The sequence below is a fragment of the Cucumis sativus genome, chromosome 3 (assembly GCF_000004075.3).
Source record: "Cucumis sativus cultivar 9930 chromosome 3, Cucumber_9930_V3, whole genome shotgun sequence".
Classification (NCBI taxonomy): domain Eukaryota; kingdom Viridiplantae; phylum Streptophyta; class Magnoliopsida; order Cucurbitales; family Cucurbitaceae; genus Cucumis; species Cucumis sativus.
Genome location: NC_026657.2, coordinates 17,579,807 through 17,605,132, shown reverse-complemented (window position 1 = coordinate 17,605,132; position 25,326 = coordinate 17,579,807). Strand labels below are relative to the sequence as shown.

Here is a 25,326-nt window from a genome sequence, read left to right as displayed (position 1 = left end):
GAGAAAGCAAAGACCAAGAAGTTAAAACTTAAAAGTTGGATAGGTGTTGATTCTACTGTAAAGTGTCAGGGAAAAAAAAATTCAGGTGGAAAACTAATGTGTCGTGAAAATTGGAAATGATTCGTTACAAGAATTAGAAAAAAGATTGCCCAAGAACCTGACCAATTTCCACAATGAAAAAGAATCTTCATAACTTGACTTCAAAAGTTAATCGTACATTGTTCCTCCAAATTACCCACAATATAGCCAGTATGTCATGCACCCACAAAAATCCTTAGCTAAGTTGCTTCTCCTAAACAATCCATCAAGGAGTTTGTTGATCCATTGGCATTGGCTTTGAACTCAGACCAAAGCCAACATTGACTAATCGATTGTCGACAGTTTTGGAAGGGTAAGGTACACCGACCAACCGACTATGCCCAACAGTCAGTCAGTTTTGTGAATGTAGTGAAGTGAAAAAAATAATAACAAAAAAACTAAAACTAAAACTACATTCCTAAAGGAAGAAGAAACGCAGAAATAAAAGGGAAAGGAGAAATGGAGAAGAAAGGATGTTAAGAAAAAGATAATGGAGAAGCAAAGCAAAAGGGAGACAAAAAAAAGGAAGGAAGAAAGAGAATAGAAGGCGGTGGTTGCAACAGTGGCGTCAGCTAGTGGCAGCGGCCTTGAGCTCTCTACAGAAAAAATGGTTGTAGAAAGAAAGAAAGAAAAGAGATGGAGATGGAGTTTAATGGTCCACGACAGAAGTTGGGAGGTGAAAGAATTCAAAAGATTAAAAGTAATAATAATTTATTTTTTAAAAAGAATAGGTAATCATTACAAAGAGATAGTGAGATGGTGCCAATGATAATCAGATGGGTATGATGTACAGGAATCCAGCCCTAGATGATTAGAAATGAATGTTGAATAGATAATACTTGGATTGTTCTACTTCTCAGTGTTCTGTGTGAGTGCGGTCCGGTACAAATTCCCATTGAATTTGAACCCTGATGTGGCATAGGAAAAACAATGTGCTCCTATGTAATTGTAAAAACAATGTAGTACGAGTACGACTCCTTGTCAATATTTTGTGTTGTAAACAAGATTTGACATTATTGGTGTTTTCTGTAAGAGTTTGTTTCCTTTCCCCAAAAAAATAATAAACAAAATGAATAAATCCCTCAAGTCTCTCCCTCCTCCAATATCTCACCATAGTGACCAAAACTCTCAAATTTGAACAAGATGAACGAGTAATACAACACGAAAAGAAAACCAATCATTTCTCCTTTTTTTTTCCAAATAAAATCCTATTAATCAAAAAGTACAAAAGATGGCAGCAGGAAAGTTAAACAGGAGACCTCTAATTGCACGATTAGTCATCATTTTTCTCTCTTTTGTCACTGAAGCAAATGATTTCTAATAGATCAAATATGAGGTCAAGAGTAGCATTAATGAAGCTGATTTTCTTGGAAAAAATCTAGACTCGGAAATTTTATTAATGAGTAACAATTGGGGAAACAAGCCTACTTATAGACAAATCACAAAGCTTACGGTTTAGAAATAAACTACAGCCATTACATGAAAACTTAAGATAAATCCTCACTAAAGACAAATACCTAAAGGCTTTAAACAAACAGAAAAACATCAAACATGATTTACTCAGATGAATTCTGCCAAGACAAACATGGGGTTATATCTAAACATTACCTGCTGGTGGAAGGACTTAGATCATCCAAATCAAGCAGGATATCCCAGAGCAACATCACAATTGAATGCAAGGTCGGACCCTTGAGAGAAACAATAGAATCAGCAGCCGGTATTAAAGCATCTGCTGCAACAGCCTGGACATCATCATCAGGGTCCTCAAGGCCCTGCTTTACACGCAGGGAGAATGCGTGAAAGCAAATCATGAAGAAGTTCCTGGAACAAAGAGAAAAGCAGCAAGATGATAGACATGTGAAGCTTAAACAACAATACTAGAGCCCAAACTCCAAAGTATTGGAATGAAATATCCTTTACTAATAAAAAGAAAAAGACAGCATAAAGCCACCAATGTTACAAGAGATTCATTTTTGGTCACCCAATCAGCCAATCCTGCAAAAGGGTTTTCTTGTCATTCTCTCTATTGCAAAAACTACCATACAACTAGATTTCCTATTCTCTTTTGCGTTGAGCTACATATTCCCAAGATTACATGGCAGAACCGAAGTTATGGACTGAAAATAGACTAATGCTCGAACTACAAAGTGTTATAATTATATTATTGTAAGTATGTTACATTTTCCTTTTTTAGGTTTTCCTACACTTCCCTTATTTGATCACCATTGTATCTTGTATCTTGTATGTACATTTCTTTAGTGAATGAGTGTGATGTACTGATTCTTTCTCAAACCTAAGTGTTTACATTCTTCGGAAAATTAGAGTTTTAGTAGGGTTTTAGAATTTAGAACCCTTTTTGTGTTACATTTACGGTTTTGCAGAGGGTGGGTTTATTCTTTTCTCCATCGCCATCATTAGTTTGTTTGTCTACACTGCCGGAAATTCGTTCTTCTTTCTTCACCTTTTTTTTCAACACCGCCCCAGTTCAAAGAGGAGCCCCACCATCGATTTACCTAGCCCAAAATTTTGAAGCCATCTGACCAAAATGTGAGGCTCGCACGCCACCCCCTCCTCCGCCCCAAATCCACGTGCCAGCACGTGTGGGCTCATTCTCGTCTTTTTTGGTTTGTTTTCTGAGGTCTCGTCAGGGTTGTTTTCTCTCTTTGTGTGGTGTGATTGTTTGGGTTATATACTCATTGTTTGTAGTTCATTCAAAGAAAAATATCTCTTTGGAAAGCTAGGGTTTGCTTCAACTCAGCATTCCTTTAGATTTTAAGTATTTCTGTCAGTTTTTGGAGATAATAGCTGACAAAATACCAATAGTCACATCGGAGATGACCCTATGATGTCAAAAGTAACTGAACACAAGTTGAATGGATCAAATTACTATTCATGGAGATCAAATATTCGCCACTTTATTAGAAGTATTGAGATGGATGAACACATCACATAAGAGCCACCAATTGATGCTACTAAAAAGCTTTGTTGTAGGACGATTCAAGAATGCTTTTACAAATCAAGAATTCAATTAACCATGAAATCGTTGAGCTAGTAAATCATTGTGTTAAAGAACTACTGGAATATCTGGTCAAGCAGTTATGTCATTTGACTCTAGCAGCGCTTTGATTGGGTGCACGAATGACTATAGAGGTAATAAGGGGGTTGGATCAAATACCTCCACAGGTTTTCCAAATAACCAACAAACAAATTCAAGAGATGTTGTTTGTTATTACTGTCGTAAACTTGGCCACACCAAACGCGAGTGCAAAAGATTGTTGAATATGGATCAAAGGGTTGTTTCTACTTCTAATAATCTTGACAAGTCAATTTCAATTTCTTTAGAGGAGTTTGCTAAGTTTCAAGTGTATCAGGAGTCATTGACAGCATAACGTTATACTCCCTTTATAAGACAGGTAACATCTCTAAATGCCTTCTTTCCTCCACTTAGAAATCGGTCATTGACTCTAAAGCTACCGACCATATGACAGGAAACACCCAAGCTATTCTCTAACCTTTGACATCTACCTCTTCGCCTAATGTCACTATAACTGAGGGAACCTCCACTCCTGTCATAGGATCGGAAACCGGCCATCTTATTAAATCAATTTCTTTGTCTTTAGTTTTAAACCTACTATAGTTCTCTTTTAATTTGATTTTGGTTAGTAAACTCACTCGTGATCTTCATTGTTCTCTTTTTTTTTTTCCTGATTATTGCTTATTTCAAGATCTTATGACAAAGTAGACTATTGGTAAATAGCATGAATTTGGAGGTCTTTACATATTTTAACCACAAATACCTACAACCATCACATGCTCTAGCATGTTAACTCTCGTTGAAGAACATTATCAGTTGGGTCATCCATCCATCTCTGTCTTTAAGAGTATGTGTCCCCAATTTCAGCATTTGTCTTCCTTGGATTATGAGTCGTGTCAGTTTACTAAATTTCATCATTTGAGTTTGTATCCTCGAATCAATAAGTGAACTAGTGCTCCATTTGAATTAGTTCATTGTGATGTTAGAAGCCCATGTCCACTTGAGTCCAAAGGAGGGTTTTAATATTTTTACATTTGTCAATGATTATTCTCGTGTAACGAGTAACGGGGTTATATTTAATTTTCATGCTGAAATCCAAACTTAGTTTAGTGGTGCTCTTAAAATCTAACAGAGTGATAATGCTAAGGAATATTTCTCTCACGCACTCTAAGTCTTATTTAGATTCTCATGGCATTCTTCATCAATCTTCTTGTGTTGATACTCCATCTCATAATGGGGTTGTAGAACGAAAGAATCATCATCTTTTTTAAACCGCCAGAACCTTAATGTTACAGATAAATGTTCCAGAATCTTTTGGGTTGATGTTGTCGCAGCATGTTTCTTAATAAATCGCATGCCCTTTTTCGTTCTTAAGGATGAGATACTCCATCACAACATTTGTTTCCCATTCCACCCAAAATATTTGGTTGTTGCTTTGTTCGAGATGTTCAACCTCAACATACAAAGTTGGATCCAAAGGCGTTAACGAGTATCGTCCTTGGTTATTATTGTATTCAAAAGAGGTGTTGATGTTATTGTCCCAGTCTAAATAAATATCTCGTGCCTCCTGATATCACATTCTTTGAGCATCCTCCTTTTATTCCTCACCTTCTTTCTCTTTGAATACGAGTCAGGGGGAGCATCAAGAGGATGATTTCCTTGTCTACATTGTTGTTTCCCATTTAGATCCCCTTCCCAATTCATCTCTACCTGTGTCTACATGTATCCATCCACCCATCACTAAGGTCTATGCTCGACAACAACCTCCTTCAGTTCCATGCCCTATACCTGAGGGTTCTCTGTCTCCTTCAATTCCATGCCCTTTATCAAGACCTTCTTCGTCATTGGATCCAAAAAAAGTGATGATCTTCCTATTGCTCAAGGTAAACGTAAGTGTGCTCAACCTAATTCCTCTTTTGTTTCATAGAACCATTTGACGTCTTCCACATGTTCTATCATTGCATCATTAGAATCAGTATTCATTCCTAAAACTGTTCATGAAGCTTTGTCTCTTCCTAGTTCGTGTCTTCTCCTGCCTTAGATGACAATTGTAATTGGGATTTAGTTTCTCTCCCTGCAAGAAAGAAGCCTATCGGTTGCAAATGGGTTTTTGCAGTTAAACTTAATTTTGATGGTCTTGTTACTCGATTAAAAGCACGCCTCGTAGCGAAAGGCTATGCACAAACATATGGTGTTGACTATGCTGATACTTTTTCCCTAATGGCAAAAATGGCATATGTGAGGTAATTTATTTCATTAGCTTCAATCAACCACTGGGGTTTGTTGATCAAGGGAGAATGGAAAGGTGTGTCACATTCGTAAATCTTTGTATGCACTAAAACAGAGTCCACAGGCTTGGTTTGGAAAATTTAGTCATGTGATTGAAAGCTTTAGAATGTGGAAAAGCAGATCGGATTATTCGGTCTTTTTTAAGAGATCAGAAAGTGGTGTCATCTTGTTAGTCGTATATGTTGATGATATTGTGATTACTGGTGATGAAGCTTTCAGTATCTAGTCTCTAAAAACTTCTCTCCACAGCCAATTCCAAACAAATGACTAAAACAGGGAAGCTAGGGGCTAAGTCATGTAGTACCTCAACGATGCCCAACTAACATCTCACAAAAGATGAAGAATTGCTAAAAGATATAGAAAGATATAGGAGGTTACCGGGAAAGCTTAATTACCTTACAATGACTCAACCTGACATAGCCTATTCAATGAGTATTATGAGCCATTATACGCCATATCCTACTATTTATCATTTGGGTGCTTTGGAACAGATTTTTTGTTATCTGAAGGTTGCTCTCCAGCTTGGTTTACTTTTATATAAGGATCATGCTCATACTAATATTAAGTGTTTCTCAGATGCCAATTGGGCAAGACCTAGAGAAGACAAAAGATCAACTTCAGGATATTGTGATTTTGTTGATGGTAATTTGATTTCTTGCAAGAGTAAGAAACAAAATATGGTGTCATGTTCAAGTACAGAATCAAAATATAGAGCAGTGGCACAATCTATGTGTGAATTGGTTTGGATATATCAACTTCTTGTTTAGTTGGGATTTGAACTCACGACACCAACAAACCTGTGGTGTGATAATCAAGCAGGCACTTCATATTGCATCTAATCCAGTGTTCCATGAGAGGGCAAAACGTATTGAAGTCGATTGCCATTTTGTATGTGAGAAAATTCAACAAGGTAAATGTACAGAATTGAGAATAAGTGAAAGACTAGAGAACAACTAGGAGATATATTCACGAAAGCATTGAATGGAACACGTATAGATAATCTATGAAACAAGTTGGACATGAAACATATGCTCCAACTTTATATATTTCTTTAGTGAATGAATGTGATATACCGATCCTCTCTCAAACCAAGTGTTCAAAGAAACAAGGAAATTACAAGAACTAGGGATCAATAGGTGCAACCGGCTATCCAACAAGGTTGCCACACTCATAGCACCCTCTTTCTTTGATTTAGTTAGGTCTTTGGTTGTTTCTTTCGTTTTTCTTTTCAGGTAGGGTCTTCAAGATCACGCCACAAAAAAGTCAAAATTTCAACATAATTAATTTAGTTCTTTGATGCCAGCTTTTCCTTCGCCTTCTGAATCTTCAATACGCTTCACAATCTTCTGCCCTTCAACCAAAAAGGCTCGAATAATCCTCTCCCTCACTGCACTACTAGATAAAACGCCATCATACGCACGATTCACAATCCTCCAATTCCTAGCTAGTCTAGTCCTCTTATATTTAGCTGGCCTCAAGTGAGAAATCCCTTGAATCCTTTTGCCGATAACCAAACATTAGGTCTGCTAGCACTTTTCTTGGCAGTCAGATACACGTGCTTCACACCAGGGGTTTTAACGACACAGTGCTGGTTAGACTTGGTAGCATAGTTATGGCGCTTGCGGTATGTAAGACGCTGCACCATTTTCTCTTCTTGGCTCTGTGGTCGTCGTTTTTCGGGTAGTGGTCTTAGTAAGCCCCTTTCCATTTTATGACTTTGCTCAACAAAAAATTGGTTTCTATAATAATAAACCAAGGTTGATTTAGGTGAATGCAGTCCAGAGCTCTTTACAAAGAAACCAAAGAGTATTTCAAGACAAAGCTTCCCCTTGGGCAATTTGATTTGAGATAACTCGACTCAACGCCTCCTCGTGACGCTCCCTATCAAAAACCTTTGATGCTTTATCCATTCAGGATATTAGTCTAAACTGGAAGGCCTCCATCGTTCCTCCATTTCAATCTTGATTTCTCACAAAGAGGCTTTGCTGTTTTTACTTTACTATTATTTGTATTGGTTTCAAGTATGTAATGTTTTATTTTAGCTTTGTAGTGGGTCCTGATGGGTTTGGAAACCTATCTCTTATCTTTACTTACTTTAGATATGATGAGACTGCTAAGGGGCCTCAACCTAGTTAAGATGTTCGGATGCACTCGTCGATCCTCTCTTATGTCTCTTCGTTGTATTGCCACTTTCTTTGTATTGTCCATTCATTATCTTAGTGAAGAGGCTTGTTTCCTTTTTCAAAAAAAAAAATCTGAATAATAATAATAAAATAAATTATTTAAGAACTACAATAAAAATTCTTGTCCCTTGGAAAGGACACCATTTCCAGCTTTCGTCTTAATAAACACACTAATTGGTGGATATATAGATGTTAGTATAGGATATGCTCCTTGTACCTTGTCGTTGTCGATTCCCCTTGAGTCCACCAACTAACCAATAAACGAATTTTATACCTGAATGTTTACTTCTCAAGACCTCTTTGCAAAGCTTAGTGGGAAAATCTCTGCTCCTTTCACCAAAGATTTTATTGCTTGTCTGCTAGAGAATAACCCTGAAGTTTCCAGCTTCCAAGACTGATCTAAGAGGCAAGACAGAAAGCTCCCACAAGAGAAGTTCAACATAAACCTCTATGTTATGATGGGGGATGCATTAAATACAAAGGCCCAAGATCATCCAGTAAGAGCTGCTCTTGGAGATGAATCCAATTATTCAAAAAATGAACAAAAACACCAAGCTCCAACAACTGGGTATGGGAGGGTGCAAATTGTGAACTTAATTTCAACAAGAAATTAGACATGGAAGAATATGTAGATAAGATGCTGAACGTACACGGCCTGTTTAATTACATGGATCTCATAAAAGAAAAATGGTTGGCAGTTTTAAAGATCAAAAGTGTGTAAGCCACAACCTCGTTGATTAAATGGGACCGCATAAAGAAAAGGAAAATAAGTTGGCAGTGTTGAAGCTCAAAAGTGTGTAAACATCAACTGGTGAATGGTGAGACCAACTACAATCCAAACAAAGACATTTGTAGTTGAAACTCTTACCAGAGATGCATACTTCTTTTCAAAAGGATATGAAACTTTCCATTAAAATAATGGAAGAGAATAATGCTCAACCAAAACAAAAAACAGCGAGTACACATACATACATATGTTTCAAAAAAATACATACTTATATAGAGCAAAGGACTATGTTGTAAAGTCAAAGAAGCACTCCAAATTAATTCTACGTGAAGATAATAGTCCAAGCTGGTTGCTCGGACAACCCAATCAATTACTTTTCTTGAAAAAGTATCTGATTTCTTTTGAACTAGATTTCAGCAAGGCTTTCGTAGTTTAAGTCCTCAAGAATATCTATTGCACCCCTGAAATTGTTGACCAAAAAACACGAACGCCCACTTTGTACCCCATTCAATTAATGTGTCTTGAGAAATGATCAATGCTTGGAAGGTGCCCCCAATGCATCCTCTCGAATAAAGCCTTGCTGATTTAGTTTAAAGGGTCACCAGTATAAATCTTCACAGTGAGAAGAAATCCCAAAGGTCCAGTTACAACTCGAATTCCAGCCAAAATTGAATCGGCAGGTGGAGAGGTAAAAACAACCCACAAATAAATGATGATAGCATTCCTTCCCCAACAAATCCACTATGTGCAGGCTCCATTCCACTTTCACTGCCACATGTCCTATTTCTTCATGGTTGTCGAACTTGAATCCACCGAGTAATATTAAAAACTCTCCAACATACCAAGGATCTTCAATTAAAGAAACAAAGATTCAATTCTTCCCATAAGAAATACCTTTCACGATGCAATTGAATCGACCGAGTAATATTGAAAACTACTCCAACGTACCAAGAATGAATTCCTATTATTACGAGCTTCTCATGATGCAATTGAAAAGAATACAAGTTCAACAAATCTACTTTAATAATCTTCTTAGCTGTCTTTTCAATACTGAAGTCCCTCTTAACATTTTAGCCTTGAGGTCTAACATCAAACCAAATAACTAACCTTTAACCGACCTTTACGCTTGAGGCCCTCCTCACATGCATAAAGCAAAGTGAGGTTTAGGGATTCTATTTTGATAAAATAACCTATGCTAAATCAGGAAACCCAACATAATACAAAAAAGCTACTAGACATACAAGTAGGGACAAAATTATACCTTTCGTACGGCAACCAAATACTTTATGCCTAAAAGACTCCCATGACGAATTTCCCATTCCTGCCTGAACTGAATAAAGGAATAAAAGTAGTGTTAAAAATAACAAACAGATGCTTTAGACTTGGATTGTTTCACAAAATCAATCATACTGCTAAACAACAATACCATATATACCAATTGTAGACGTACTTACTTGAAACTTACCTGCATTTGCAGCAAGATATGTAATGTTTCGTTAACTAATGTAGGATGCATGTACTTGAACACTGCACCCAATGCTTGGGCGCAGGTTTCACGCACAGGAGCAACAACCTGATCGGATACATAATCTCCAAACCTGCAAGATATATAGAGAGAAAAGCATCTCTCAACAAATGGAAAATAATTTTGACTCTAATCTCAATAAATGAAAAGGACCACAAAAAAGTGATAAGATAAACCTAAAAAATTACAGTCTAAGCAAGAAATAAAATCATACCGATCTAGAAGTAAAATACACAACAGACGAATTGCACAATCTTGAAGAAATTCAAAATTTTTCAGCCAAGAATGCCTAGTCAATTTAACCAAATTCCTCAGCTCGCGATTTTCAGAAAAGTTTGTCAGCATAGTAGTATCCTCACAAGGTAATTTACTATCAGGGCACTCCTCGACCGCGGCAGTGGGTGTATCAACATGCGGATAGCATGAACCATTGGGATGATCCTCCACCTTTACAGAGCAAATTTCAAATTGAACTCCAGGCTGATCATCAGGCATAAGCCTATCATCAGTTTCAACTTTCAAATTGACCCCTAAGTTAATGTCCTCATCAGCACTGACCATCACATTGACATGGGGACATGAGGCATCTTCAAACTTTGGCCTTTTCGGTTTAAACTCAAATTCGTCCTCCATCAACTGTGTATTTAAATCAATATCTCTTTCTCGCTTTAACTTATTTGGCACGCTTTCATCTTCTAACGTGGAGAATGGAGCACCGTCTATGCTAATGTCAGACAAAATTACTCCAGCACAACCTCCTTGATGGGTTAAAATTTCTCTCAGGGCCATCACACTACCATGACGGACTTCCCAATCTGATATTTTATGAGTAAAAGGTTAAAAATAAATACAGCAACTCAGTAAAAGAGAAATCACTGTCAGTATATCCAAAATTTAGAAATTAATATGAAAATTCTTACTAGAATCAAACATATCAAGAAGAATTTGCTCGACGAAATTATGAAAAGGCCATTGTCCATCACCATCATGATCACCAGAATCGTCATCATTATTTACACTCACAGCTGACTGCAGATGGATCGCCAACAATTACTTCACTTTCAATGTCTATATAAGTTAAAATAATAGGCAGAGAAATGGAGAAGTTGATGAAAAAAAAATCCAGGTAAGTATAGAAAACATAAATTAATTCAGCAGAAAAACTGAGCAACCATCATATATTAAGAATCATGACACGGTTATCACCAACCCGTGGAAGCCACAGTAATTTATAAATCATAGACATCACTAACTACCACTGTTTTTAATTTCACTCTTTCATATTATGTTCAATAACAGAACTTCTTTCTCATAGAAGAAAGATGTGGCTTTTATTTTCACTCAGATAGCTTCTTTCGAGGAGTTGGCAGGGAAATAGAAGAAAATGGAGAGTTATAAACGAAAGAAAATATAGCACAACTGCGCAAAAATCATGCCTCCAAGGTACTTGCAGAAATTTTCTTTCGGAGCTTATTGACATCTGATTTCCAGGCTCCTTTTTGCTGAATGTTATAAGAATAGAAGGCTTAATGCTTGCATCAAAGAGAACTTTACTTGCTAGTCCAGAAGATGTTTCATTTGTCAAAGCCTCGAAGACTTTCGGCCAATCAGTTTAACCACTTTGATTTACAAGATAATTAATAAGTTACTTACATCTTATCCAAAAAGAAAAAAGAATCAATAAAGTACTTACTGGAAGATTGAAGGAAGTCATGCCTAGTACTAATTCTTCTTCCTTCCATGCTTTCATTGAAGGGAGACAAATAACAAATCCAATTCTTATAGCTAATGAGATTGTGGAATATCGTTCCAACAGACAAAGGGTTGGATTCCAACAAGAAAAAGGGTTCAGCTGGATTTTCTAGAAGATATTCTCATGCATTAAAGGCTGATTGCAGGGATAAAAGGATGTGTTCGGAATCCTGAGTTTTCAGTCTTTATTAATGGAAGACAACCAAGGGAGAGGACTCAAACCGGAAGAATTAGACAAAGAGACCGCATCACCCCTTTTCTCTCACTTAGTAAGTGAGATTTTTAACTGAAACGGAAACAAAGTTTTAATTGAAATAATGAAAAGAGCCTAATATTCAAGATACACAGAAACAATCAAGACAAAGAAAAATTCAAAAGCAAAACAAAACAAGGTTGAAATAACAAAATCGTTCCAAAATAAACAAAAGATTGGATGTAGAAGACAACAATGAGCTTAGAACACCGAAGGTAGGCAATAATTCAAGCAGCTTTGAAGCGATCTTCTCAAATGAAAGACTTGACTCAAAACCTCTTTGAAACTCCTTCGAACAAAATTAAATAAGTTGGGCCTTAAACACAGATGACCAAAATATCTAAGACTTAAAATGACAAGAATGGAGTTCCACAAGCCTTAAGAAGATCTTCTAAAATTCCATTGAGAATTTAAAGAGCTGGCAACTTGTATTCAACCCAAAATGCTAATAAGTCACCTGGACTTTTTTTATTAGACAAAGAACCAACCAAATATCTTTGAGGTTCAAATGAAAACCAAGATAAACTTCAAGCTACAATTACTTCCACCACCAGCAAATTAGGATGAAAGAAGAGGAATTTACACAATTGTAGTCCACAAACTTCAAAAATGGAGAAGAACTTAGACGGGATTTTAGAGATAGAGAACCTTCATTAGTAGCATGATCAACTATTACTTCTTCTGAGGTTGGAAAAAGAGATACTAGAGCTTCCCCATTGTTTTCCTCAGAGAAATCAACTTAGCACGGTCTCTGAAGTATTAAAATCTAATTCTTCACTACTTACATTGGCATACAAATCATCTTCAAATTCCAGAACAAAAGTATCTATTGAATATGCATTATCTGAAATTCCTCTTATAAACTTGATTTTTAAATTCGAAACAAGAAAACTGACTGACTAAAACTCTGTTTAGGAAAGAGTTTCTTTGTAGAAATGCAATTCACCTTTGAAATTAGCTCTTAAACCCAGGTGCAACAGCTTCTATCTTCAAGTAAATCAGCATTACCCCATTGAGGATGAATGAGCGAAGACTTTTTTAACAAGAATAATAGGGGGCAAAAGATGGAAGGAGCCTCCCAAAAACGGCCAACTTACTTGAAGGTAATGCCTTTTCTCCTTCCAAAGGAGAAGAAAACTCTTCATATAAAGCTACCTTTTTCACTTCCAAAAACCATGGCATCATCAAATCAAAAACCATCAGATTAGGTTTAAGGAACTGGGGAGAGATATACTCAATTGAATGCGGCCAAAAAACATCCACTTTCTCTTTATGAACTTAATTGAATAGTTTGCTTTGAGCTTGCCACATGGCTCCGTGATGTTCAGCTTTCATTTTCTTAGACACCATTGTTACGTTTTTTCCGACTTGTCTACAAAAGTGTCCAAATAAGATCCATCCAAAGAATCTTCTTCCATCAGAAAACAGATGTTCATTAAGAATGTAAATAAGAAGGTTGATGAGGTCATTCAGAAAAGTTGTGAACCACCAAAAGGTGGTAATTATCTCCATCCAAAATCTGACTGCACATAAAGAAGATGAACAAATGACTTTGGATCTCATTGATTGTTTTAAAAATTGTGTGGTAATGAAGAGATGGCTTCAAGTAAGATAAACAGTGCAAAAGGTGTTTTGGCTAAGCTCCCAAAAGAAGTTGTGGTTTTTTTTGGGTTAAAATCTGTCCATCTCATCTCTTGATATAGACGCAGAGTTTCTGATAAATTATTGTCCAAATCAAGCAGCAGTGAGTTCATAGACGAAAAAATCTTTGTGCGACAAGTTTCCACGCGTCTATTTCATTATTAGTGAGGATGTTTCTCAATCCAAGACTCCCCACCCTCCATGTTGTTCATTCAATGTGCCTTGTATGGAGATTAGCATAGACAATTTAAAAAAATAAAAATAGAAGGTGAGAAATGAACCACTAATGTCTCTTCTTTCAAGTTTTCAACCAACAATCATGCCCTAATGATGTATTAGCCAGGCTCCCCACCAATCTCCAGCTGTCCAAGGCCCCCTTGTATAAGCAGAAAATCTATCATTTGGCCACAAATTCAATGGGGTTTTCCACACTTTGCATCAATCATTTTACGCCATAAGACATTCTCTTTCTATTAGTATCTCTTTACCCACTTAGATAATAGAGGTCTGTTCTTTCCAACCGAACATTGTAACCCAAAGCCACCTTGAGTGATAGATCAGGTGACTTCTTCCAATCCCACAAGGAGTGCTCTGGTTTCGTTAGAATCCCATCCCAAAGGAACTTTTAATATAATCTTACAACAATCAATGCAATCTTCAAAGGGATCTTGAAGAGATCCCAGAAATATGCGGGAAACTTCAATAATCTGGCTTGTAAAAGGTAATACAACCCTCCTTGATATGTGTAATTGTATCTATGGGTGGAGCCTTCTTTCAATTTTCTCAACAATTGGGGCCCAAGAGGATGAAGATCAAGGTCTTTTGTACAACGGAAGAAGACCAAGATAGATGTTCTGCCATTGCCCTTGACTACAATCAAGCTTTCCTGATACAAGTCAACAACCTCCATTTGATCTTTATCCCAATGATTTCTGATTTCTGATTTATATTCAACGTGGAGCCCTCTCAATTTAACAAGGCCAAAGGGGTTTTCAAGTGCCAATCAATCCATGGATGAAAAAAGAATGGTGTTATCAGCAAACCATTGAACTCGATCATTCAAACCAAAGCTTCAACAGAAAACTTCAGCGCCAACTAAGCTTGAGAAAAAGCCCACAAAAAGGTAGGTTGCAAGACTATGCAGAAACCAAACAAAGAGGGAAGAACATTGGATGAAGAAAAACCCACCATATGCACCAATAGCATCGACCCAAAGTACTACAACTGAAACAAAGCGCAAAAGAGCATTCTAAACCCTTTTTATATATAAGAAACAGATATATTAATAGAACAAAAGAGAAACAGCCTAAGTGCAAGGAACAAGAGGGCCCTCCCCAAGAAAAACTAAAGGATAAGGGTGGCCTTCCAATGGTTGAAAATCATGGAAAGGCTGTAATTACAAAGTGTTTAATGTAATTCATACTCCACCTAAAACCTTAAATTCACTTCTTCTTCCATTAGGATCTAAAACTACTCAATGCCAGATATTTTTGCATAGCAGCAGCTTTCCTAATTTTCTCCTCTTTTAACGGTTTTACCAGAGACAAAATTTGTCTAAACAAGCATAGAATAACAGCTTTCCCTAATGTTTATCTGAAGAGCATTCAAAAGGAGGTCCTTATAGTCTTCCAAGGAGCTTTCACCAAAAGGAGTAGACAAGATAATGCATGGTTAGGAACATTTTTACACTTTGTCGCCCGTGTTCAACCCCTCTTTGGAAAATATCTACAAAAGACCGCAGAAGAATATTAGTTTTTAAAGTGGCCTCTTGACCAAGGAGTTTTGATTGAGGGATTCTTCCATTGCAGGGGGCAGAAAGACGTAGATTTGCAGGTAAAGAATCCACTACATTAAGATATGTTCCTGCCCCATTCTTCAAGTGATCGATGATTCCCCTGCCCGTTTGGGGTAGGTTTCTGTAGGTTAAATTGACATCCCTAACTACTATTCAACATCCTCTTATAATAGTAATGACCTCCAACAAATTACATAACCACATCCAAACATCAGAATACGTATAGGAGCCAAACAATACTGATACATGCATTTGATACAAGCAAAAAGTACCAAGAAAAGCACTAGAAGCCTTATAGAAAAAGCAAAGAAAAAGGTATTTGTCCACAAGATCAGGTAGCCATTCAAAGAAATGATAGAAGGATAGTACCTTTTGTGAACTTAATAAATCCGGACCTAAGCCCCTTGGTGTTTCCACTAGTTGGGTGCCTGCTACGTCTGTCTCTCCTTCCTCAGACCAATGTTTTGTCTGGTCCTTGGAGTTTATTTTTGCTTTCCGTTTCAGAAGGTTCATTTCTCGAGCACTGGGCCTTTTGGATACAATATATGGGACCATATTAGCGACAAACTGCTGGATATTATGTATAGATTTTGATGGAAACATCTGCCTATCTCCACCATTATCATACATGTTAACCTTGTCCAAAATAAGGTCCTCATCTCTTATCATGTCATTAACATCTATGAATTGCTCACACGCATCCAAACCTGTGCAATAGGAACAGAGATGGTTAGCTAACAAGAAAACGTTAAAGAAAAAAAAATATCTAGGAGAACAAACACTGATAAATGGAAATCAAATACAAGTGGTGAATCAAGATGAATAATAAGGTACAAAATTCAAAAATATTTGAAGCATGTATATTACTGAATCAATATTGGGAACTCCAACAATCAGCTTACAAAGCACAAAAAAATCGTAATAATTAAAATAAATAATCAATTATGCTCGATAATATCCAATCTTGGACTGAACAGTCCATTTCTGCACACAAAATGGTCCTTTCTTCGACCCCTGTTACAATTGGAATTAGAACGACCTAGATTCACTTCTTTTTCTTTTGATATCCGTGAGTGTCAGTGCGAGCTTATGCACACCTCAACTGATCTCACATGATAACCAATCTAACCCTACAATATTTGGTTGTCAAGAAAACTCGTAGACATTAATTCTTAGATAGATGGCCACCATAAATTGAACCTCTGACCCTTGGTCATTTTATTGAGACTGTGTCTCTTTTTTATCCCTAGGCCAACCATGAACCAGGTTCACTTTTACTTTATTGTTTTTCTTTTTCATAGTTGCCTTTTCAACCAAGATACGAAGTTCACCAGCACTCAAAAGGAAAAGCTTGTAGATCATTCCCATGTCCAAAACTTCTAGTGATTCAGTCATCCTAGAAGACTATGTTGGCGCACTATCAAAGGGTGAGAAAAAAGTTATGTCAATTGATTGAGAAAATGATTTAGTGGTTTTTCTCTTCTACTTCAATCATTTTCTTAACTACTGTTTCTACACTTCTATCTTTGTGTTTGAATTTGACCCTTTTACCTTGGTGGAACTTTGTAATTTTGAACATTAGTCTCTTTAGTCTTTCATTTTAGTAACTTTTCTGGATAAGACACAATTTCATTGATAAATGAAATATCAAAGAATAACCAAGACTACGAAGGAACCAATCATATGGTATAAAAATGTGTTTCCAATCAGCAATAAGAAATGAAAACTATGGCATTTAAAAGCCAATATATCCTTACACAAACAAAAGAAAGCATTATAATATAGATTATAATGTAGATTGCATACAATGCTTACATCATCATATATCATTTTCAAATACCATATATCATATATCATTTTCAAATGCATGCATGTGTGTATGCTAACCTAAACGACGACGAAGGTTTTGTTTTTGACGAGCCAATCGCTCCTTTGGACTTTTGATGTTTTCACTGGTGACATCAAACTCCTGCAAGGTTATATTTAAAAATCAATTCACAAACCCATCAAACTCACGAGTCTTTCCTGCTTCATTAAAACACATCATTTAGACATGTAAATACGCAAAACTTTCAACTTTTAATTTATTTGCACAATTAGGTCTTTTTGCATACAAAATATACTGGAAACATGTTGGGTATCTTCTTGCACTAAGAAAAAACCCAACAAAAATACGAAAACAAGGGAAAAGGATCCATGATGCAATATATCTTTTCAAAATGAAAAGTTCACTAATCCTTACAAGCCAAACAACATTAAGATAACGATTAAAGAAAATTTAAAAAAAAAAAAAGATAAAATTCCGTTCATCCAAGAGATTCAGTTGAGTCTCAAACCAGCTTCACCACCTATTTATGTCCATCATTTCTCCTTCACAAATACCCTACACAAACCCCTACCAGCCCCACACTAACCAACTGTTCACAATGAAGTCATCTTTCAGCCCTTCCTTTCGGACATATGTATAATAGGAGGTCTCACAAAATACTTTACAACTTAGGATGATGATGATCAGGCCAATTAGTGAATCCTCTATCTTCTAATAACCCTATCCTAGCACAGCTACAAGGGCCATTAGAATAGCAACTCGTATAAAAATATAAAAGATCGTAACTGGAATGCTGAAAACTAACAAGTAATAAATAGAAATAGATATAGCAGAAAAAAATTGCCAGAAGATTCAAGGGGTGGTTTAGATAATGTTAAAGTTTGAGAAGTGTTGGAAGCTTGTTTGTAGTAAGAAAGAATATTGGTGCATGAACTCTTTTGTAACTTTTCATTTAATCAATCGCAAATATTCCTTTCTTTAATTAAAAAAAATAGAATTATATATATTTGCACAAAATAAACTAGTAAAATAGATGGATCACCTGTCCTCCAGATGCCACCAAGGCGCCAAATTCAAGCACATTATTCATATCAAAACTGTTGTGAAGAAAATGCAGCATTCAGCAAGTAAACTACTGACATGATGCATCTGCATAAATTAGAAACTCTGAAAGCAAAGAAAAACCTTTTAAAGGCAGACTGAACATCAGAAATTGTCAGGACATCCTTGATACTAACAGACAAGCCAGCCTCAGAAATCTTTAATCCAACACAGTCAATGAGCTCAGACACAGATGTGTGCTTAACATTCTGTGCAATAGCCCCAATAGCATGTGCAGCCGCAACCCGTGTATCCCAATTTTTACTGCGTAAATACTGAGATACCTGTTTACATAAACTGACGGTTAAATATTGATTCAATATAATAAATTCCATTCCACCCGATTCTTCAACCGAAAATACAAAGTGCTGCAACCCATTACCCAAAAAAATAACAATAATAACGTCAATATAAAAAGTAAAATGAAACCTCAAAAAATTTAACCTTTTTCAAAAGAGATGTCAAGTCCTGAGGATGGGATTTTGCGATTTCCCCCAACTGACGAGCTGCAGTAAATCTTGTTGCTTGTGTTGAACCAGCTATTAGGATTCCGTTAAGGAAAAACCCAACTCAAATGTGAAAATTAATGGAGATATAACAATGAAAAATACAGTTTCATTACAAGAACATCAGAAATAAGAAGGATACTATCCAAGAGAGTTAGAAGACGATGAAGTCGGGACGACTGCTGTGCCATGATGAAACATTCCTAGCACGCTGGTGGACTTCTCCTAATAAGAATTAATAAAAATTGTGACGGAACCGCACGACTGACCGTGACCACCATCAAGTCCCGTTCACTCCGCTAAGCCCTACACTCCATAAAAAGAACAAAAAGCTAAACACCCATGAGAGATTTGAGCCTTCAAAGAACAAGCACTTGAGTTATAAGCGGGGAATCGAATGTCTAAGGAGGAATTGGTTCTGGGTCAATGACATTTCGTAAAGAAATTGCAGATTTCGAATACCCTTAAACGAATTGGAGATGTAAGCCCCAAAGATCTACGAAATGTTGAAAATATTGAAGGATTTGAGATGGTAAAGAGAAGAAGTTAGTATGATTAGGGTTACCTTGAAAGAGATGAAGAGATATAAAATGGGATTGAACAAAACTTGTTATGTTGAATGTTTCTTCCTTCTCCAACTTGGTGAATGGTGCTCAGTCGATAACCGACGACGAAAACCCTTCTTCCCTCCCTCGTTCTTGCATGAGTTGCATTTTATATATTTTGAACATTTATTCACGATATGTGTTTCTTTTAAGCATAAAGATGTGTTTTTTTTCTTTTTTCTTTTTTACACCCTTGAATGGAAATCCAACATCTAACTTATGGAGCTTAGCAGTATTCACATAATATATTGTATATTTCTTTCTGGTCTTATTTTTTTGTGTTTGATTTTTTCAAATTTATTATTTTGTTCAACAATATTTAAAGTTGTCCTAACGAGCATAACTCAATTATTGAAGTATGTGTTTCACATATCACCTTACCACATATAAGAGGCATGGATTAATGGCTTGGCATCTTAATTAACAATATATGCATTAAACGATTTAACTATATTTGTGTTAGATTGACAAATCTTCTATTAAATGATAAAAGTGGTTTTGGATCACATATTAATGAATGTAGTTTTTAAGAAGGCTGACTAGAAAAATAGCAAAAGGAATTGTTAATGGAATTGAAGAAGAAATGGCGGTTTTGAATTTTAGTTGAAAGAATTGAAGCAGTCGTTCACAAAAAATCATCTTAGTTGAAAGAAAGGCATCCAGCTTCGATGTCTGCAAAAACAAAGTTTGTTTTACCTTTTTTCTTTCATTCAACTTCGGTTCATGCAACTTAGTTAAATTGATGGTTAATAACACAAGTTTTGCGAGTGGCCGAGAAGGCTCGCGAACACGTGCGAAGGTGCGCATGCGTTAGACAGCCCAGATGGCCTCAGACGGCTCTAGAAGCTTCCAGACAGTGTCATGAGCGCTCGTAATTTTTCCAAATTATTTTGCCAATCTTATAAGGCGGTTTAGGGCTTGAAAGTCGGTTGTGTACCTCTATAAATACCCCCAAAGGGGTTCATTTGTAAGCACTTCTTAGAATTCATTGGAAATCCTTGGGAAACCTTTATAAAAGCTCTGTTAAGCATTTCATCAAACACCTTGTGCAACTCTTGCCTACTTCTTGTCTACTTCTTACCATCGAATTTCCTTATTCCTTAGATTGTTCCAACAAGTCCAATTGTCTCGTAGGCTTACATTGGTGCAACCCCAACACATTTGTGCCGCACGTTGGTTGAGTGAACAAAATAACCACGTGACAATAAGCTTACTTGCGACATAAACATTTGGGTCATATATCCAAAGAAAGAATTAAAAGATTGATAAAGAATGAAATTCTTCAAGATTTGGATTTTATTGACCTTGGAATTTGTGTGGATTGTATTAAAGGAAAGCAAACAAAAGACACATTTAATAAAGAAACCACAACAAGCTCACAACTTCTTAAAATTATACACAGTGATATTTGTGGACCTTTTTGTGGAGAAAAGTATTATTTTGTCACATTTATTGATGATTTCCCACACTATGGATATGATGAAAATGGTAGACATGCGCAATGAAAAAATGAACAAACTTTACTCTAATTGCAACCAAACAAATTTAGTAATCAACATGCATAATATCCCTAATTGAAACAAAGACAGGGTAAAAAGAAAAACTCACATTTGACACTTTTCTCTTCTTGTAATCTCCTCATGAACTCTTCGCAATCCCCACACGAACTTGAAGTCGGAATTACCACTAGTGTTGACCTGCTATTCTCTAGATTTGAAACTGAGTTGTGGGACTCGAATGGTGGAGGAAAAAAATAGAGAGAGGTGATACTTTTTTCAATGAGGAACTTAACTTTTAAATCTTTGTTAAGAGTAAAAATAAAAGAGTTCTTGGTTTTATTTTGTAATTCTTAATTACAAAATTAATTCTCACCATTTTTAAAAACCAAGAGATCTTTCACCTTTGCAAAAAACCTCTTTGCAAATAAACTACATGCAAGAGCTTTCCTATCTCACCACTTGACATTCCACTAACTATTACTAGGGTACGTATCTTGCATGCAATAAGCCACTTGTATATCACATGCAAATGCTGAGCTTGCCAAATCTCAACAAGTGTTATTATTTAAATTAGTATAAAATTAATATGGTAATTTAACATTTAAATCAAATTCAAAGTTTGACTTTTTCAAGTACAAAGTCAACATTTTGACTTTTTTTCATTTTTTCGTCTTGACTATTTTCGACCTCCGGAGCATGAATCTGCATGAATTTTTCCGAATTTCAAATCACATTTGAATATAAAGTCGGTCAAAGTTTAAATTCTCAAAGTCAAAAGTCAACATTTTGACTTTTCACATCTTTGATCACTTCCATCAATTTTAAGCTTCTGATATGAATATGTATTCATATTTTTAATATTTAAATAAAATTTAAATATAAAGCTCTTTCCTAAGCTTATAGCCAACGACTATATCAAATATATTCGTCGATTTCTCTCTCTTTACCTAATTCGAACAATGCAAATTATTCCATCATAATGTTCTAAGTTGATTCCTTGTGAGCTAGTAAGGGAACCTAATGCACCTATAGATCACAGGTTCTAATGATATGAGATTAACTGGCTAAACTCTTTTGGATAAAGCTAATGAACCTTCATTAACTAATGTGTCATTCCACTACATCTTGCTCATTAAGTCCAACTAATTCTCTGTTGAACAATTGGTTTAAGGTCCAACCTCTAAATCTAATCCCTTTTGGAACAATGAGAGGGTGGGCCCCTTGTTCAAGACTTGGATTCAGTCATTAAGGGAACTGATATCTACTAACCCTAAAATGGGTAAGAGTGAATTTTGTCTTGCACCCTATGTCCCTAACTATCAACTCATTCTTACCCCTAAAATGGAAGGCTTATTGGACCAACGTCATTGAGTTGCTCTCACCTATGCAAATCTAAGGATAATTCTATGTGAACAGAAGTTCATAGTTAGCTCAGAATTAATAAGTTACTTTGGATATCTATAAACAAAATTGTCGATTTTATTAAAGTCAACGATGTTATAACCTAAAAGCGACTATTTCATAGCTCCAATCTTATGTAAACTCTTTACATAAAATGCCCCTACTTCCATGTCTCTACATGAACAATTCAAGATCATATTATTTGTACTAACTACAACGTGGGTCGCATCCATAGTGTTCCCAGAATAAGGTGCCCAATCATATGCGTATACTATAAACTATTTAGGCTATATACTCGACATTAAGCATTAAACTACATGTCGAGAATATTTGTTAGGAGCATTTGAAATTAGTAGACGTGTCATTAGAAAGTTGGCTATGAACTTCTTTCTTAACGAAGAAGTATTGTACAAGAGAAATTACGATATGACTCTTTTAAGATGTGTGGATGCATCAGAGGCTAAGATAATTCTAGAAGAAGTTCATGAGGGAGTTTGTGAAACACAAAATGGACACATAATGGCAAGTCAAATTATGCATGTCGATTATAATTGGTTGACTATGGAGTCAGATTGCATCAAATACGGAAGAAAATGTCATAAATGTCAAATGTACACCGATAAGATTCATGCTCCAACTTTTCCTCTGCATGTATTAATAGCTCCATGACCTTTCTCTATGTGGGGAATAGATGTAATTGGGCCAATTGAACCAAAGGCGTCGAATGGTTATCGATTCATTTTGGTAGCTATATATTATTTTACTAAATGGGTGGAAGCTACATCGTACAAGAGTGTCACTAATCAAGTTGTTGTCAATTTTCGGAAAGATATTATATGTTGGTATGGTCTGCCTGTACGTATCATCACCGATAATGCAAAGAACTTAATAATGAAAGATTTATGTAAGCAGTTCAAAATTAAGCACTCCAATTCAACCCCGTACCATCTTAAGATGAATGGAGCAGTGAAGGCAGCAAATAAAAATATTAAAAGAATGATTGAAAATAGGGCTGAAATCGAGTTGGGTTGGGTTGGGTTGGGAGAGATTCTCAACCCAACCCATATTTTCGGGTTATTTGGATTGACCACCCGAATAACCTTAATTTAGTTTCCAACCCAACCCAACCCAACCCGTAAAATATGGGTTGGGTTGGGTTGGGTTGTCAGGTTATATAGGTTTTTTTTTCTTCTTTTGTTTCTAGTTACATTTAAATTGGGTTGTATAAGATTGTTACATTCAAATATCAAACATACATAATTCAAAATTTCATATAATAAATTCAAACTAAGCATTCATAAATTCAAAGCTACAAACACAAATAAATTCAAAATTACAAACACAAATAAATTCAAAATTACAAACACAAATAAATTCAAAACTCTTAAAATACATAAATCCAAAAATTATCTATAAATGTTTATGAAGTTCATTTTTAATAATAAATGAAAAATAAAGTTCAAGATACACCATAATCTGAACTTAAAAAATAAGAAACCTAATTGTTTTTTATTAAATAATATATTATTATTATTATTTATATATATTATATTAATTCGGGTTGGGTTGGATTGAACCGAATTTCTCAACCCTCCAACCTGAGACCCAAACCAACCCGAAAAAATCAATTTTTTAATCCAATCCAGTCCATATTTTAATCTAACCCAACCCAACCCTTATAATATGGGTTGGGTAGTCCAGGTTATTCGGGTTCAACTCGTATTCTTACACCCCTAATTGAAAAGATGACTATCATGTATAAAGATTGGCATGAGATGTTACCATTTGCATTACACGGCTAACGAACTTCAGTTCGCACATCATCTAGGGCAACTCCATTCTCTCTGGTACAAGATGTGGAAGCTATTTTGCCTATCGAGGTCGAGGTGCCATCCCCCAAGGTAATCAAAGAAGTAGAGCTAGAAGAAGCTGAGTAAACACGGGTGAGGTACAAGGAATTAAATCTCATAGAAGAGAGAAGGCTGACTGCGTTGTGTAGTGGACAACTTTACCAAAGGAAAATGACTCGTGCATACGATAGAAAAATTCGACAACGTTGTTTTCAGGAAGGGGATTTGGTTTTAAAAAGGATCTTGCCATTTAAAAAGATCATAGAGAAAATGGACCCCTAATTATGAGGGACCATACGTAGTAAAAAAGGCATTCTCTGGTGGAGCTTTGATCTTAACAAGCATGAATGGAAATGATTTTCCTAACCCATTAAATGCAAATTTTGTGAAGAAGTATTATGCATAAGAGTAGTAACAGTTTCCTCAAAGTTTGTTTATTTGTGCTTTTACTTCTTTGCACTGTTCTAAAAGGATTGTATCCATGCGTATATCAAATTTGTGGCAAACCTTGCAGAAACTAATGTTACTCAGGAATTCATACAAGTTATTTTGTACTTTAACCTTTTGGGAGTATAAAAGAAAGTGATGATTTAATTAATATGCTTGTGCATACATGCATAACTTACATATGCCATTTGACGATTTAAAATTGTGCTTTGTAGCGTTTATGTTATTTTAGTTGTGATGCAGTTTGTTTTATCCATGATCTCTGACTTATTTATTCTTTTATCATGAGGTGCTTGTTTTATCCCTGGTCTTTGACATCATATTTTTGTGATGACGTTTATTTTATCTCTGGCCTCCAACTTATTTATTCTTTTGTCATGAGGTGTTAGTTTTATCTCTGACCCTTGACACCGTATTGCTGCGGTGACACTTTTTTTATCCTTGGTTTCCATCTTATTTATTCTTTTGTCATGAGATGCTTGTGTTTATTTCTGACCCTTGACACCATGTTGTTGCAATGACGCTTATTTTTCTCTTTGGCCTCCAACTTATTTATTATTTTGTCAAGAGGTGCTTGTTTTATCCCTAGTCACTGACACTGTATTATTGTGGTGATGTTTGTTTTATCCCTGACCTCTAGCTTATTTATCATTTGTCATGTGACGGTTGTTTTATCCATAGTCCTTGACGTCAGTAATTTGTTTAAAACATCTTAGTGTTCACACGAGATTTCAAAGAAACGTATTTCGTGAAATTGAACTTTGTTATATTGATGAATATTGTGAATACAGTCTCTAGTATTTTACTCTTTT

At 35.8% G+C, this 25,326-nt stretch overlaps 1 protein-coding gene and 1 pseudogene across 1 annotated transcript in view; both read right to left on the bottom strand.

Moving 5' to 3' along the window:
* Positions 1-19,502, bottom strand: part of LOC101221003 (TATA-binding protein-associated factor BTAF1) — a 42,136-nt gene extending 22,634 nt beyond the window's left edge. Inside the window, 13 exon segments of the mRNA XM_011653094.2 lie at positions 1,687-1,850; positions 1,852-1,899; positions 9,573-9,641; positions 9,777-9,909; positions 10,051-10,651; positions 10,757-10,865; positions 15,647-15,984; positions 17,165-17,246; positions 18,148-18,202; positions 18,291-18,490; positions 18,651-18,745; positions 18,855-19,018; positions 19,278-19,502. Of these exon segments, the coding sequence (XP_011651396.2) occupies positions 1,687-1,850; positions 1,852-1,899; positions 9,573-9,641; positions 9,777-9,909; positions 10,051-10,651; positions 10,757-10,865; positions 15,647-15,984; positions 17,165-17,246; positions 18,148-18,202; positions 18,291-18,490; positions 18,651-18,745; positions 18,855-18,903 (1,943 nt within the window). The 5' untranslated portion in view covers positions 18,904-19,018; positions 19,278-19,502.
* Positions 2,541-9,135, bottom strand: LOC116402932 (annotated as a pseudogene).
* Positions 19,503-25,326: the final 5,824 nt, after the last annotated feature.